The sequence below is a fragment of the Pithys albifrons genome, chromosome Z, assembly GCF_047495875.1.
Source record: "Pithys albifrons albifrons isolate INPA30051 chromosome Z, PitAlb_v1, whole genome shotgun sequence".
Classification (NCBI taxonomy): Eukaryota; Metazoa; Chordata; class Aves; order Passeriformes; family Thamnophilidae; genus Pithys; species Pithys albifrons.
In genome coordinates, this window is record NC_092497.1 from 35,159,652 (window position 1) to 35,176,637 (window position 16,986).

General features: G+C 41.3%; 1 protein-coding gene across 5 annotated transcripts in view; it reads left to right on the forward strand.

Annotated features, from left to right (window-relative positions):
- The window catches only part of LVRN (laeverin), a 52,148-nt gene that overhangs the window by 9,730 nt on the left and 25,432 nt on the right, over nt 1-16,986 (forward strand). For 3 of the 5 annotated variants that reach the window (XM_071581680.1, XM_071581679.1, XM_071581683.1), the window contains exons 1-4: nt 7,225-7,829; nt 11,679-11,821; nt 12,996-13,135; nt 15,244-15,370. In XM_071581680.1, coding sequence (XP_071437781.1) covers nt 7,243-7,829; nt 11,679-11,821; nt 12,996-13,135; nt 15,244-15,370 — 997 coding nt within the window. In that variant the 5' untranslated portion in view covers nt 7,225-7,242. Of the gene's footprint in view, nt 1-3,083; nt 3,247-7,224; nt 7,830-11,678; nt 11,822-12,995; nt 13,136-15,243; nt 15,371-16,986 lie in introns of those variants that run through there. The other 2 variants (XM_071581681.1, XM_071581682.1) reach the window with 1 other exon arrangement.

Here is a 16,986-nt window from a genome sequence, read left to right on the forward strand (position 1 = left end):
ACACACACGAGAAGGACAGGTGGCTTTTTAAACAGCTTCTCTTTCTCCATGCCAAATCCAAGAATACAATTTTTTAAAATCTGTCTGAATGGCTCACTGTCTGAGGTCCAGTCACCATCATCCCAAATATTTGCCAAGTAGGAAGGGAAGAATCCTCAGGCCCCTTTTCTTTTGAGTGGCTGGGACTGCAAAATTGAGCTCTCCCCCAATGTCAGCATTGAGCTTCTCATAGCCTGAAGCTTTGAATGCTTTGCCAGAATGTCCTTGTTTTTTTCTTGGTATTTGTTTTTATTTATCTGCTTGCTGTGCTTCCTTGTTTTCTTACCTTGAAGCTAGATTTGCTAATTTCAGTGCAGAATGTGGCTAGCAGCCCATTTCTGTACTGATGTCCATCTCTGTTTTCAGAACAAATGAATAACCTAGTTGTGTGCACGCAAACTTTCTCAGGTTGACTCTGCCTTAATTTTCAGTCATGTCTCAGTTGTATTTTTTTTGGCATGGAGACTCTGCTGTAGCAGACATGAAGAATTTGATGACATCTCCCTCACAGAGATTTGTTGATTTCATGGTTTAGATTGATCATAATGGCACAAGTTCCCCATCTTACTTTCTAGTAAAACTGTAGCATTCCTGCAGCTTGACATCAATCAATCAGAAATTATCCTCTGAATAAAGCAGTGGCACAGCCTCTTGCCTTCTAGGCCTTGTGGCTTCCTGCCACTTCTTCTCACCTTGCCATCAGCTGGGAGTTGTCTTCCCACTGTTCTTCATATCACTGTTGCCATCTTCCTCAGAAGTTCATCCTGACTGTGCTCTCCTAAGACTTTTTCCATATTATCTCAAAACCCACTACAGCACAATTAGGAGTTGGTGGTATGGATCAGCCTGCAGTCCCATGCAACTCTACAAAAAGGAAGATCAGAAATATTTCCCCCACCCTCTTATTGTGACTGACCTATCCTCAAAGGCATCTACTTTATCATTAGTCCTGCAAGAAAATCTGGCTTTTGTAACAGTACCTTTTCAAACACAGACAAATGGAGAGAAGTCCTGTGTTGAGCTTTTTTGTTTGGTTGGTTTGGGGGGTCTGTTTCAGGCTTTTGTTCATTTCTTTGGCTTCTTTCATTAGTAGAAGGAGCCGTACAGAGGCATATCCATGCCCTTTATTTTGTTATGTTCTTTTCAGTACCAAAGACAGAATATAGTAGCCAGCAGCATTATTATTTTACACACACTCATTTTAGGTGAAAAATGTATTCCTATCCTATTTGTGAGTAGGGATGTCCTATTTTCCTATGCCATCCTGTGTCACCTTCTTTATAGAAAATTGATTTGTACAAGAGCAAAGGATACATTCCCTCCTCATGAAAGATATATGAATTATTCCCTCCCATCCATGTGAGAGATATATGAATTATGTATTGTAATTCATGTATTTTGAGACATTTCCATGACCATGATACACGTTTCTTGAGAACAGGCTGCATGTTACCAAGTACAGAGATTTGCCAAAAGTACTGAAAAACTTTGCCAGCCAATCATACAGGCTTCACAAGATTTTCTTTTTCTTTTCTCTTTTTCCTTCAATTGTCTAATTGGATCAGAGCATTGGGAGATCAAATGAGATCATGTTTAGGGTTTGCCAGAACAAACCTAGCAAGTAGAAATGGGGAACCACAATGGGGTTGCAACTGGCACCAAAATAAGAATTCTAAACAGGTACTGTGCTCTGAGATGCCAGAACAACATACTAGAGAGTTAAACTGGGGACTTGTTTTATTGTCTTAATAAATCAGGCTCAAACCTTAGTACATTTCTGCCAAAGGCCAGCCAGAGCAAGGCCCTGGGAAGCAGGCTGTTTAGGGTCTGTAGGGATATACAGAGCTCTGGCCAATTTGATCACAAGTTGACATGTAGCCATGTTCTGCAGTGAAGCACAGGTTTTTTGGACCAGTGAAAAACTGGGAAGGGTTTTCTGAACTTCTTCAAGTATATTTTGCAAAATATGATACTCAGAATCTAGGGATAAAGACAACCTGTAAGCTTTAAATCTGTTGAAGTCAGGTGTTAAGGTCTCTGCCAGCATGTAGATTACCAGTAGTCTTCAGGTAGTCGTCTAACTGGTTCAATGAAGATTTTAATAAAAAAAAAAATGTGAGGAAACAACTGTCCTCATTTCTCAGTAATTTTTGAAAATCTGTCACGTCATAAAATATGGCAAAAAGTTTATAAGCTAAGATGACAGACTTAAAATAGTATTTCACTCTGTGAAATATAATTTTTTTTTATGATGATGACGATGAGCCAGTGGATCTTGCTGTAGATGTGCATAAATAAAACTCTGTTGCAGAGCTAATTCCCAGCACAGCAAAAGCAGGCAAGTCCCCAGTTTAACTCTCTAGTATGTTGTTCTGGCATCTCAGAGCACAGTACCTGTTTAGAATTCTTATTTTGGTGCCAGTTGCAACCCCATTGTGGTTCCCCATTTCTACTTGCTAGGTTTGTTCTGGCAAACCCTAAACATGATCTCATTTGATCTCCCAATGCTCTGATCCAATCAGACAATTGAAGGAAAAAGAGAAAAGAAAAAGAAAATCTTGTGAACCTGTATGATTGGCTGGCAAAGTTTTTCAGTACTTTTGGCAAATCTCTGTACTTGGTAACATGCAGCCTGTTCTCAAGAAACGTGTATCATGGTCATGGAAATGTCTCAAAATACATGAATTACAATACATAATTCATATATCTCTCACATGGATGGGAGGGAATAATTCATATATCTTTCATGAGGAGGGAATGTATCCTTTGGGATTTACAGGTATGATGATCCTAAAGAAGCAGATCTGTCAAGCAAAGTAGTTGGTACAGAGGATCCTTAACTTTGGAATAGCTGTGGTGCCCTGGGCCTCTCTCTTCTGGCTTCCCAGACTGAATGCCTGTCAGTGGTTGGAGTGGACTGGGTTCCCCTAGCTTGTTCAGATGAAGAGGTTATTTCCAGAAGGAACAGCCATTGCTTTCTCTTCTGCTATTGTCCTTGTAGCAACAAGCTGGATACACTAAGGTTCTGCTTATTTCCCTTTCAGCTTCTCTCTAGGGCTAAAGTAAGCTTTCTGAAGCATTTCCTGTACTTGGCTGTTGCAATTTTAGCTTTGTATACCATCCAAAATCCCTACTTGCAACAAAAGCAGATGAAATGAGAGAAAACACATGGGTCCTTAATCCAACTCTGTTGGTCCAACTCCACTGGTGAGTAAAAGTTTACAGTATGTCCATACATCAGTTCTTCAAAGTTTTACTTGATATTCCTCCTAGAGAGCTGATAAATCTCAGTATGACAGGCACTCAGGGGACAGATACTACATTCCTGGGTAATTTCAGTGAAGCTCTCAGAAAAATAATGGACATCTGAAAGCTTGTAAAACACAAAATAAAGAGGACTGACAACTGAAAATGTCACCGTTCATCATATTAAGCAATACCAATCTTCTAACCACTTCCATGCAGCCTGACTGGGCACAAGCCTGAAAATGTTGGCATATCTGGAGAAAAGTAATTACCTATTCAAGTTAAGTGCAGTAACAATCAGAAAAGATGTAATTTCAAAACAGAAAAGTTAAATGCTGTCTGAAAACAAATTTTCATGTTGTGCAAATGCCTACACTCATCCTTTTCTTATTAAATCCTTAAAAATTTTCTTTCCAACCTTCATTCTGAATAAGGGTGCAACGTTAGAGTGTTGGGATTTTTTTGTTCTTGCTAAGCAAACTGGTAAAAATATGATACATTTCCTTTCCACATGTCCTCAGTTGCAAGACTTAGTTTATTGGTCCTATTGACAACCTGCCACAGCTTCAAAGCCAACTCATAGAGCTACCTGCTATGAAAAATAAATATTTCAATTAAACACAGGTGAAAAAATATATATGTAAAATTATATATATTTAATTTTAGATCAGACATCATTACCAATAGTGGGAACGTTTCAAGCATAACTTGCTATCATGAAAGCACTTTATTTGCTCACGTAGTGACCACCACACAATGACACCTCAGTCTAAACCATTAATCTGAGTTTTCCGTGTGATGTTTTTTGATGCTATTCCAATGTTTGGTCAAATTTGACCCTTTTAAATTGGAAGTCTTCACATTACTTTCCTGTATTGCCCTGTACTGGCTAGGTAGAACAGTCGTGTCAATACAAATATAGATCCATGTTCAGTTGCTACTGTGACAACTTGTAAACTTTATATCCACTGAAAATTCTATACCGTTCAAAGTTCCAGGAGTGCTGATTGCCCTTGACTGAATGCTGGAATTGCCACACATGCCATCACTCAGAACTTCTCAAATTGGATTGAACAAATCACTAATATGTGATTTAGAGAATCATCTTTCAGCGTTGAAATTACTTCACATTGCTTAAACATATTACTTTCCTTTTTCTTGGCATTCAATATGTATGATTTATGATGATATAAAAATATTCTTTATGAAAGCCATACTATTAACCTGAAAAATCTGAAAAAAATTAGGGAAGGGTTGCTATAATATCTTGCTATTTGAAATACCATGTCAAATTTCCTGGCCAGCTGCTATATGAACTGCTGTTTCCATACTGCACTTGAATGTATAGCAGATCTCATGCTGTCACAGGTAACTTTTTCTGTTGTTCAAAATTCCGTGGACATCAACAGGACTTTGAACAACTAGTGAGCATGGTACAGATTCCCATCATCTAAACCAAGATGAGCTGTCTGCCTTCTTTTATAACAGGTGATTTGTTTCTACTTTCAGATATGTACCAGAAGCTTCTTCTGACTTAAATACAAGCCTCCTGTTTCTGTCCAAGGTCAGAATTTGATCTGTGCTATGGCTTGAATAAAAAACTGTACCTAACTTGCTATGGCTGGGGTGTCTGTCCTGGCCCAGGGCCTCTGGCATCTTCATCTCCAGGAGCATGTAATTCAGATGTTTTAACTTTTCAAATAAATTCAGCAGAAGGGTTGAATTGTAATTTTTGCAGAAGAAGCTACAAAAGTATCACATCTCCCTAGTGTGTCGGTACTTCCATGGACCAACACAACAAACATTTCCAAATTTATAATGACAATGAAAGGGAAAAAGATACCTTCCTAAGCACTTGAATGTATTTTCTGTGAATTCTTTTAAGTGACATGAGCAGGTCACACTTGGGAGGCAGTCAGTTCAGGCCTGCCACTCCAGCAACCTCCAAGAAGTCTGCTGGAGGTTGTTATAAAGTCTTAATAGGAGAGCAATGCAATGGATGTTGCAAAACATGGTAGGAGAAAAGGGAGGGGCTGCTGATGTGCAAGATGAAGAGTAAAGTTAGGTAAGGCATGTGCAAAGATGGTGAAAAGCTGGCAAGAGTACAGAGACCTGAACCAGAGAAACAGAAAAAGGTCCCAGAGTGTGGGTGGGTAGAACAAGGGTGCATGAGAACAAAGTGCGTAAAGAAGCACAGAAATTGAAACATGCTAGTCAAACTGCATGGAAAAAAGCAACAGCACCAGCAACAACGACAAAACAAAACCAAACCAAACCAAAAAAAAACCCCTCTAAACAAAGAGAAGGCAGCCTATTGGGAAGGTAACGGGCAACAGCAGCAAAGACACTGGGGCAGGCAGCACACGAGGGAAGAAGAGTGAGAGAGAGGAAACCAGTGAGACAGGTTCTCAGAGGGGATTCCCCCCACCTCTCAAGTGATTGGAAAAAAACAGTCTTCTGTTGGAACAAGACATATTTTCAGAGTTCAGTGGCTCAGACCTGTAGCAGCCAGCCTTCCTCCTCCTAATGTGAGGAAAGCTATACTGTATTCTGTACAGGACAATGGGAAAATTAATTCTCTCAATTAAAAAATAAATTAGCAAGAGAGGTAGTAACTGGGTCATTGAGATGAATTTGGTTTAATTTGGGTGACAAATCAGACTGCAATACCTAATCCAACGTTTCAATTCTCCAAACAGCTATTTTGATTTGAGGGTCGATATTGTGCAGATTACAAGCCCAAGAAAATTCACATGGGTTCAAAACAATGTCTGTGGGGTGTGTGTTTGTGGGTTGGAAGTGAAAGAAAAAGAAAAAAGGCACTGAGGGGAAACCTGCTTGTAATCCAGATTACAAAGTGTCCAAGACAATGGCACACAAGAGCCACTCTTCCTGACTTCTACTTCTGCATGGCTCATCGTGATTTAAAAAGGGAACTGCAACTGAGAAAAAACAACACTCAAGTTTTACAAGGTGAAAAATGTTTCGTTTTGCAATTTGGCTGGCAATCCAGTCCCAACTGGCAAATACTTAAATATGTGTTTAACTAGGAACACGGGATTCATTCTATTGATTGTAGCGGGTTTAACTAGGTATGTACAGTACAGTGATAGTTATAGCCTCAACTCATCTACGCAGGGAAGTGAGGCTATAAACGAGAACTAATTATTAGATACTCACTTGGGTTGTGCTTTTATGTACCAAAGATTTTTCAGACTCAATTTTTTAACATGTAGATTTCCCTCAAGAGCCAGTCCGTTCTAACCACAACACTTTGCACACCTCAAGCAGTGACACTGCATTTTCTCACCCTTTCTCTTGTCACGGTGGTGAAAAACGTTGGAATATTTGCGGGTTGGTTTGGGTATTTTCCTTTTCCGGGCCAGTGAGCGGGGAGACCCTATCATCGGCTCGACGGCCGCACTCGGTAGCGGGGCTTTCTGCAGCCCCAAACCATCGCTCAGCACTCAGCCGCGGCCGGGAGAGCCCGGAGTCAGTTCGGTCCGTCTCGGCAGTGCCGCCTGTCCAGGCAGCGCCCTTGTCACTCACCCCCACGGGGTCCTCGCCATCCAGTATCACCTGTCCAGCATCGCCTCCCTCCCGCGCTGTCAGTTATGTCCAGTATCTTGGGACTTAGGAGTGGCTGCTCGGCTGCCCGCCTTCGCGTTCCGCCTGCAAGGCTGCTGGGGCGGTCGGAACGAGGGCAGGCTGCCGCTTCCCCTGGCTCAGGCGGCTCCCGCCCGCCCCTGCCCGCCGCGTCCCGCTCCCTTCGCCTGGTGTTCCCGGGCCGACCGCCCCGCCGGAGCAGCCCTCAGCGGAGAGACTTTCCCGGGACGAAGGGAACCCATCTCCAGTCTCCCGTCCCCCGGCGCGTCCCGCCCTCGAGCGCGCTCACTCCTCCGCGCCGCCGCCCCGTAAGTAGCGGCGGTCGCGGCCGTCGGGGCGCAGAGCGGCGGGATGGGGGCCCGCGGCGCCGGGCTGTACGTGGGGCACAGGGCGGCCGCCCTGGGGGCTGCGCTGCTACTGGCGCTGCTGCTGGCGCTGCTGGCGCTCGCGGCCCTCTACGGCCGCTGCCGGCAGGAGGCGGCGCCGCCGCCGCCCTCGCCCTCCTCCCCCGGCCGCGCCGTCCCGCCACCCTCTCGCACCGCCAGCTCCGTGCGCCGCCTGCCCCAACACCTCCTGCCGCTCCGCTACGACCTGGAGCTATGGCCGCACGTGCGGCCGGACCGGGCCGGACCGTTCGCCTTCAGCGGGCAGGTGAACATCACGGTGCTGTGCCGGCAGGACACGGACACGGCGGTGCTGCACAGCGCAGGGCTGCGGAGCCGCGGGGCCGCCGTGCGCGGACCCCTGCCCCGGCCGGGCAACGCCGTGCAGGTGGCGGGGCTGCGGCAGGAGGAGGAGGACGAGGTGGCCGTTCTGGAGCTGCGCGGCTGGCTGCGGGCCGGCAGCCGCTACGTACTGCAGCTGGGCTTCCAGGGACAGCTGGAGGAGGACCTGGTCGGGCTCTTCCTCACCCACTACACCGACCAGGGACGGAGCAGGTAGGGGGCGACGGCCGCCCCGGGGACCCTGCGTCTGTGTAGCACTGGTATTTCCTCACCTGCTCAACCTGTATGTGCGGGGAGCCCGTCTTTATTAACAACCCGGGATTTTGGCTGTGTATTTGGGCATGAGTTTAGAGACACCGACCACGTGCAGAAATATGATGGAATAGGATGAGTGACTGCTTTAGACAGCTGTATTTTCCAGGTGCTATTGCACATGAAGTCGTTTGGCTGTCATCAAACAATCCCCGATGCTTGGTAGCCACACTCCACGTGTCCTGTGCAACTTCTATAAAATACTTGGCTGTATTACCAGGCATCCCAAAATGTACCCAAACACAATTACTAGAGGAGAAAGGGGTTAGAACAGCACTGGTATAGTTAATTTTGCCTCAGAGCAGGGGATCTGAAGCTTTTCTTGGCTCTGTTTTCTGTGAATCTGTAAGACCATCAAACAGATGGGACAGAAATTAGTGCAAGTAACAGGTTTGGTGTTTTCTTGGGCTGCATATTAGTACCGAGCACTGGTCACCTGAAAAACTGATTGGGTGTCAGGAACAAGATTCTGCTCACTGTAAAACTCCCTCATTTTTAGCCTCTTCAAGGTTTACTTTACAGTTTTGTCCTCCCATGTTTTTAAAGTGGAAGAAATCAAATATAACAGATGTTAACAGAAATACTCATTATGCAATAAGTATTACAAATAATTTATGAGAAGGCACTTTTAGAATGCCTCCTTTTTTGCATCTAGTAAAACTTTTCATCTACAATTATCATGGTCTATTAATCAGGTGAACCATCATCCTCTGGGCATTCATGTACCATGCAGAATGTATTCATCATTTTCCTTTTCTTTTTTCAGACACAAACTGAAACAAACAAAACTATATAGTACCAATCATCTAATATTTAGGATAAGAGATCCTGTTATCTTTTTGTTTCTCATTATTTAAAGGTATTGTGGATTTGATTTTGTTTTCCTAAGGGAAGAAGGAATGATATGATACTTACAAAAAAGAAAATGAGGTCTATGTGCAAAACTGTAGGCTTAATGGAGGAATTTATTTTTCTTCTTGGGCATTGTGAAGCTTTTTTTAAAAATGGATTTTCTTTCAGGTAATTAGTTTTGTGATAATACTGCAGTGTGTAAAAAAAATTGCTAGTATTGCTAGTAATTCAGTTTGTGCTAATATCTTCATCTTGAAAAAACCCAAACAAACCAAGCCACAAGAAAAAAAGCCCCAATTATGATTCATTCTGACAAATTATATGAGGGAATGTGTGTTTGAAACCCCAGTCATTTGGGTAACATGCATGAAACATTCTCATTTTTCTTTTTTATTTGGAGTCCCGCTGAAAAATAACAATCTGTCCTCATACATTTTTTTAATCACAGTGCTTTTGTCCAGTATATGCTATTTTGTATTCTTGAACAAGAATTTTGTGTGGGCAAATTTGCCAAGTGTCTGTGTCAGTTGCTGCTGGTACAGAGCATCCAGAGGCAGTGATTGCACTGGTGTAGGGGAATTCACAGCCATGGAATTACTCAGTGTCTTCCTAGAACAAAGCTGCAACTGATTGCACAAAGGAATGAGTAAAACCATGTTTTGCTGCATAGGAAGAAGGAGCTATTTTCAATGATTGATTTCCTAGAGGAAGTGGCCTATCACTTTTGCTGCTTCTGTGCAATCCTGGCAGAAGTTGGTCACTTTTTGTCATTGGACAGGATAAAGGAGAACAGGTGGTACTTCTGTCTCAGGTGGAGCTGCAGCTGCATTTAGCAAGGCAGCTGGTGGCTGGCACAGCACAGATTTGACTCTGCTGGGAATCAGGTCCATAAAGTGTATCTTCCTGTACTGACACTCAAGAAGTTAAATACAAAGTGCTGCTCTTTCTCAGGCCATTCCTCACTTCAAAGTAGGCAGTGTGATCACAACAGTCACTGTGCATCAATGTGTGTTCAATATGGGAGCTGTTGTCATAGATTACGTTACCGTGCAGCATCAATATGTCTGTTAAGTGCAAAATGCAAAAGGTACCATGTTTTGAGAATATAGTGCTTTTACACAGGCATCTTCTTGAGAATAACTCAGTTTCCCAACATCAGCAATGTGGATGACACAGTGCAGATGAGGCAATGACGCTTTCAGCACGGGGTTGATTTGATCAACTTTGAGCAGAGTTAGATAGCACAGCTACTAAAAATGTCAGCAGCTGAACACCTTTCAACAGAAAAGGGCCCTAGCCTTGAGACCTTAGTGGAAAGCACTTCTGATTTTTGCCAGTGAAAGCAGGAAGCTAATGACTCAGTACCTTGGGTCAAATCACACACAGTGCAGGTTTTGCAAAGTGACCAAGTAAAAGCAAATATAAATGGAAAGCTGAACCATTAATTTCAGTTTCCGAGAAAAGGATATCCTGAAACAACATTTGGACATGGTTCAGTGCCACAATTCGCAATCAGTCTCAGTGATGCAGTGCTTGTAGGGTAGATCTGATTTGTTACTCTACTGTGTAGCACAGATCTGACTCATTAATATAGTACTTAATGTATGGATGCTGCCTTGATGGCTCCTTGGGATGTCTCAGTGCTAAGAATAAGCATTTGTGAATTCAGTTAGGGGACACCTCAACTACAGCTAAAAAATATTTGCCCTGTGTTAGTATTGAGGTCATTGAAACAGGAGATTATGCCATATGCCCAGATGCTTGCTAGTATTTGGCTGACAGAGCTGTCCAAGTAGCTTATTGAGTTCTAATCTGTAAATTTAGGTGTACAGATGGATTGATAGTCAGTGCTCTACACTGAAGAATAGAAATATTGTTGTGTAAGTTTCCTGCACATATCTTAAATGTTACATGCATGCAAAAAATGTCACCAACTCATCAACATCTGGTGTCAGATAAGGGGTGTTTCAGCCTCAAGAGTAACCTTGAGAGGCATACATCCTTGTGGGAGATCACCGCTCTTTAGGGAGGTGCTGTGGAGAGTGAGCTAAACTGATAGCTCAACTGATAGCTGTGGGTATTTACAGTGTAAAGGAGTCGATTTGTAGTCAGTGTTTCTGCTATCAGTGCAGTTTCTCCCTCTTATCAGTTCATTCTCCATCCAAATCTGTGGGTTTGGGTTTGCTGCTGAATTCTCACTGGCAGCCTCATGCAGTAGGAGTAACTTCAGTTAGACCTACTTGCTGAACATCAGACAGGAGGGGTACATCCATCACAGTGTACCACAGAGATCTGCCCCAACTGAGGAAAAGCTCCTTAGCATAAGGTAGGAAAGTATCCTTTAGAATATCATTCTGGTCTTGCCAGTGCACAGGGACAGCTCTGGTGCTGTTTTCACAGTGGTTCTTCCCTGTGGGTGCAAGTTCATGCGTGCAGAGTTAACTAACAGTTACTACTATTTTTAATTAAAATCTACCATTAATTAATTAATAAGACTACAAGCATTAGAGAAGGAGCAGATGTACAGAGACATTTTAAATATGACATTAAAGTTGGGTATTGTACATCTGGAGTGCTGGTCAGCTGTATGCAAAACTCTGTCTTAAAAACAAGGTTTTAAAGCTCAGTTATTTAAAATATGATGTGTGGAAAAGGTCTATGAGGAAAAAAAAAAGACCTAATTAAAAAGACTGCTTTTCTCCACAAGCATCCAAATTGATCTGGCTGTTGGGCACAGAGATTTAGCCATGGCTTTAAATAATAGGCAAACCTTTTGCAAATCTGAGTATCTACAGGATTCACTTCCTTTTTTTTCCTGATTTGTTGTCTTCATGTGATATAATGGGTTTTGTTCAGCTGTAGCATGGTGGATTAATCTTACTTGTATTTTTATTACAGTATGCTCATTGCCTCCCAAATGGAACCAACATATGCCAGGAGAGTTTATCCATGTTTTGATGAGCCTGCCATGAAGTCAGTATTTAATATCAGAATTGTCCATGACCCAAGCTATGTGGCTCTTTCTAACATGCCTGCTATTGGTAGGTAATCAGGAAGCTGTCCTACATTTTTTTCCCCCTAAATTACTTTTAAAAAGGATGCAATTTATCTGAGCAGACTCTGTCATCTAATTCAACAAATTGTCCATGTGCTAATACCTTCAAAAGGCACAGAAGATCTGTGTTTATGAACTAAAAAATTTGGACACTGTTATTCATAGCTAATGTCTCAAACAGCAATAGTTCTGTCAGTTTTGCCAGTTGTGATGTGCTCTCCTCTGGCTGCTGCAGGCTGCATAGAGTTTGATTCCTGGTATTTACTGCTTAGTCAGTGTGTCTGTCTTCCTGTGTGATATCTTTCTAAAGTAAAATGGCAGCCCCAAGTATGCAAGGCCTGTATTTGTGACATCAAGGGATTCCCTTAATTCTAAATAAATTTTAAGACATATTTACACTGTACAAAACATTGTTTTACCAAGCAGAGACACTAGAGAGTCCTGTGTATGTAAACAATAAGAACAAGAGGACTACAAAGCTCTGGATATGCTCCTCCTGTCACTTGCTGGGATCTCATATGGGATGTCTGTGAAGTATAAGATTCCAGACAAATTCTTTACATTATTATTCCTGCAGAAATCTGTTGGATTTCTTGCCTCCTTATTAAAAGCTCTTTTTCTGAAGTTCAATGCCATGAATCTTTATTTTTAACCTAAATAATTTTGAGCAATAAAAGTAAGTTTTAAGAGATTTGTATGGAAAATAAGTAACTAGGGAATGTAGATGGGATCCCTGTGAGATTTGCTGGAAGGCTTTTTGACCCCTGAGAATGCTGTCCATATCCCTCTTATGTAGAAGGAAGATGACTGATTTAATAATTCTTAGGCACATGTGGTCTATATTTGAATTACGATAGATTGTGTAGAGATATACAGCATGACATAAATTGTCCACAGCTTGCTCACATCTTAGAACTGACAGTTTGATATCCTTCCAAGACTTAATTTAAGAAGCTCAATAGTGGATTTTTGGTGTTTGCATGGACAGTCACAATTCTGATATGTTGGTAGGAAACAAGTCTGGCTGTTTTCCTTCTACCACAAACATACAAAGTTAGTGCAGGAATACACCATATTGAAAAGATCATGCAGAAAACATAAAATTTCTTTTTTATTATGGTCAAGCATTGTTTTGAATATTTCTTTGATTTTATTTCTAGATATATCTGAAATGAAGGATGAAAATGGAAGCCAGTGGACTGTTACCACATTTAACACTTCACTGAAAATGTCAACTTACTTGACTGCTTTTGTGATTTGTGATTTTGATTATGTCACTAGAACCGAGAGGGGAAATGAGGTAAATATGAGGCTGCACAACACATTATAGCAGTTTACAATAGAAGTTGGCTTCACGGTGCATTATGTGCTTCAGAAGATACCACAGACATTAACTCTGTTTTCCATTCCCAAACTATTTGCTTCTGTGGCAAAACTGTTAACATTTTTCCTGGGGATATTTCTGCAGAAAGCTTTCCTTTAGGACAATTAGTTTGTTGTCTTGTCCTGTTCATTGCATACACCTGCACAAGTACATATGTTAAAATTCAGGAACAGCTACTCTGCTGAAAGTACTGGTTGTAATTCAGGGTCTTCTTATTTTCTTAGCTTGTCTTAGTTGTAAAAAATATCAATTTCTACTGCTGTGACAAACCACTGATGTTCAGTACCTTTGAAGACCAGCACCATGACATCAACAGAATAATACTGTGCTCCAAGCATTTTGAATATTAGTATTTTAACCTTTTATTCTGTAGCACTTGCATTTTAGGCTCCAAAAGTCACTCTTTTGTGTTTGAAGCTTCTTCATCTGTGAGTATTCAGTTTTGCTCTTACAGTAAAATGGCCAAAGCTTCTTGAGAAAAGCTGTAAAAACAAGTACTGCATTGGCACCAGTTTTTTCTCTTTCCTTCTTTTGCTCAAAGTTACCAGGGAAAAGATGTATCAAGTTCCTCTAAAATATATACTAAATTCAAGCATAAAGCTATTAAAGGTAGCATTTACTTGATCTCCTTAATAAATGAGAGCACTGCATAGTTACTTCACTGTAATCCTCTGAGGACAGGTGGGGAAATGTAAGAGGACTGTGCACAGGTCACCTAAGAAGCACAGTATTGGCTTTTTTTTAAGGTGAAGGTTGGACTTGGTATGTTATACCTTCTGTGCTGAACATGTTGAATGCTTACAGCTATGACTGTGGTGCCTTTTTCTTGGGCTAGTGTGTACTGACAGTAGTCAGCAAAGCAGACATTCAAACAGACTTTTTTTCAAAGGAAAGAAGAACCATCTTTGTTCTGTGAGACTGAGGGAGACAGCATTTCACTCTTTCTTTTTAGACAGAGATACTTAGTTTATGCCTCTACAGTATTTTTGTGATTATGTTTGTTGTGCTTATTTTGACATTTCTGGTAAGTAATTTACAACCTGGAACAGGGGCATTATAACTCAAAGCTCACACTAGGATTAGGATTTTAAGATGCTAGTTGAGTTTAGGTTTTCCAATATGAAGTGATCATGGGTTTAAATCTCCTCTAAAGCCTTGGTTGAAAAGAGGATCTCAGAGGCTGAGGACACTCTGTTGGCTGAATATGCTTAAATTTTTTTTTCCCTTATAAATTAAATCTCAATGCTTCCTGACTGTGCTCTTACGGTTTTGCTGTGCAGCTTCTTGTGAAACCATGTATTGCATTTAGATGCAAGAAATGTTGAGGTTTTGAGCTTCTAGGCACCTGGAGGGTGTCTGTCATTCAGAGATACATGATGGAGACACGAACTTTTTCTGAGCCTATTTCAGCACTCCTGAGTAAGCAGCCGCCCTTTGCAGTACCATGACAAAACAAAAGGGCACAGGAGGGGAAAACTTTGCTTGCTGCTGCAGTTTCTGTTGCTCAGAGGTACCGATGTTCTCTGATCAGATGTCATCTCTCCCCAGCAAAGGGGAATGCCAGTGGTCTGTTTCAGGCTGTGAGAAAGTTGAAGAGGAGAGATGTGTATATTTGTACTGCAAATGCTCTTTGGAAATCCATTTCTCTCTCATCAGGTGAGCTAAAGGAAATCTTGTCACTGAGCCTCGCTGGCTGGAATATATTGGCTTACGATAAGTGATTCTGCATTTTTTAAAAGTATTTGCCACTTAATAAAAGAAAAACCTATGAGTTTGTTTGTTCCAGCAATGTATTCAAATCTTCATCCCTTTGAAGTACTGGAACTCTCCTAGATTTTAGAAGGATCAGGTTCTGTGAGACATTTTGTTAGGTCCATCATAACTTTGATTTTTTTTTAATTAAAAGCTTCATTGCCTGGTTTGGTGTGAACAGACAAAGACTCCAAACAAGATTCACAAAAGAGAAACAAAGAAAATGAAAATATGAAGGTTGTTTAAAAGAACTCTTCCTCATTTTATTGCAGATACGTATTTGGGCTAGGAAAGAGGCAATTAAAAATGGGTACCTTGACTATGCTTTAAACATTACCGGCCCCATATTTTCATTTCTGGAAGACATACTTAACATCAGCTACTCCTCACCAAAGACAGGTGAGATGACTTATTTTCTGAAATAGACCAGAAATGGCTGTTGATGGTATAACATTCAAAGAAGCTGTGGGTTCTTTCACAGTGTTCTCCTTTTACAACTTGCCACATTCTTTGACAGCTTACCATTGAATACACCACCTAAACTTTCACTCACTGAATTCTCCTTTCTGCATCACGGCTTTTATTATTCTGTGACTCAGCATTCTTACTTTTGCATCGCACTCATTCTTTGAAACCAAAACTTCCTAATAAAGGTGCAGCTGGGACAACTCCTTTCTAAGGAGTATCTCAGTTGTGTGTCTGTTTTTGGGATGCAGAGACCATAACATGCAAGGATGTTGTAGCTCCTATGTCCTTCTAGTAAATCCATGCTTGCTGTAACCTGTGTCCCCCCAAAGCATTCCTTGCTTTTCTTCAGTATGTTCCTGTCTTACCTGTGAGTTGGGTGTATGTTCCTCCTGCACATTCCTCCCCAGAAAAAGAAGGCTCCTGCAGGAAAACATTGTTTCTTCTTAAAATGGACATCAGGTAAGTCAGTTAAGTCAAGCATCAGTCAAGAAAGAAGGATACCATCCTGAGGTTTCACTGTACAGTTTGTTTGCTACTTGCACTTGGATTTCAAGGATTTCATCATTAATATTATGGGGAAATGGGCTCTTTTATACATATAAGGAGACTATTGAGAGCACAGAAAGCAGTTCCTATTTAAAATGAGTTTTGGACCTGCCTATAATTTTAGCAGATTGCAGGACTTAGGGGAAAGAATTTCCCTCTTTTCTTGACTGGATAATTTGCTGGTTTGTCAAATCGGTATTTTGGCATTAGAAAGAAATAAATGTTAATCTATGTGAATGTATTATCTCCCAGCGTATTTCTAATAATTTGCTACTACTCTTCTTAAGGAAAATATAGTATATGCAGTCTTCACTCTTTAAATTTTCTTATCTTAGTAATTATATAAGCTACTCAAGGGCTGTAGGTTATTCTGTTTCATGCTTATGTTCTGTTTAGCAACAAAAATTCATTAATATAAAACTACTACAAAATTGAAGTAGAAGAACATTATTGTAGACTTCCTGTTAGAGAGGATTTCAGTTTTGCAGAAGGCTGTAATACCACTACAATCCCACTGAATTTCCCAGTGTCTTTCTTTGAAGTTTTGCTCAGAAATCATTAAGATTAGATCAACCAAGAGTAGCTCCTTGTAAATGCTAGAGATTTCTATTGCAAACTCAAATTGTGAAATTAAGAATAAACACATTTAAAATCAGGACTATTTTAGCATTTGTTTTCACCTGATTTTAATGCAGTTATAAGGGAGCTCTCTTGCCCCAAGCTGGCTGCATGAGGGCTGCCTCACCAAAAGTGAAATACTTTGCTGTAAACTTGAGGCAATAAGCCCTACTGAGATGCAGCCTGGTTGCGCTGGGGTTCAGTACCATGCTTACATTAATTGCCTGACTTTGGACTGGAGCTTCCTCATGGCCCCCCGGATGGGAATACAAGCTTGTGTCTACTTGTAAATGCTCTGTATACTTTTTCCAAATTTTGATTTTTGCTGCTGAGTGTAAACTGTTTAACCAGTCTAGTCTCTTCCTTTGAGACCCTGATGTTTT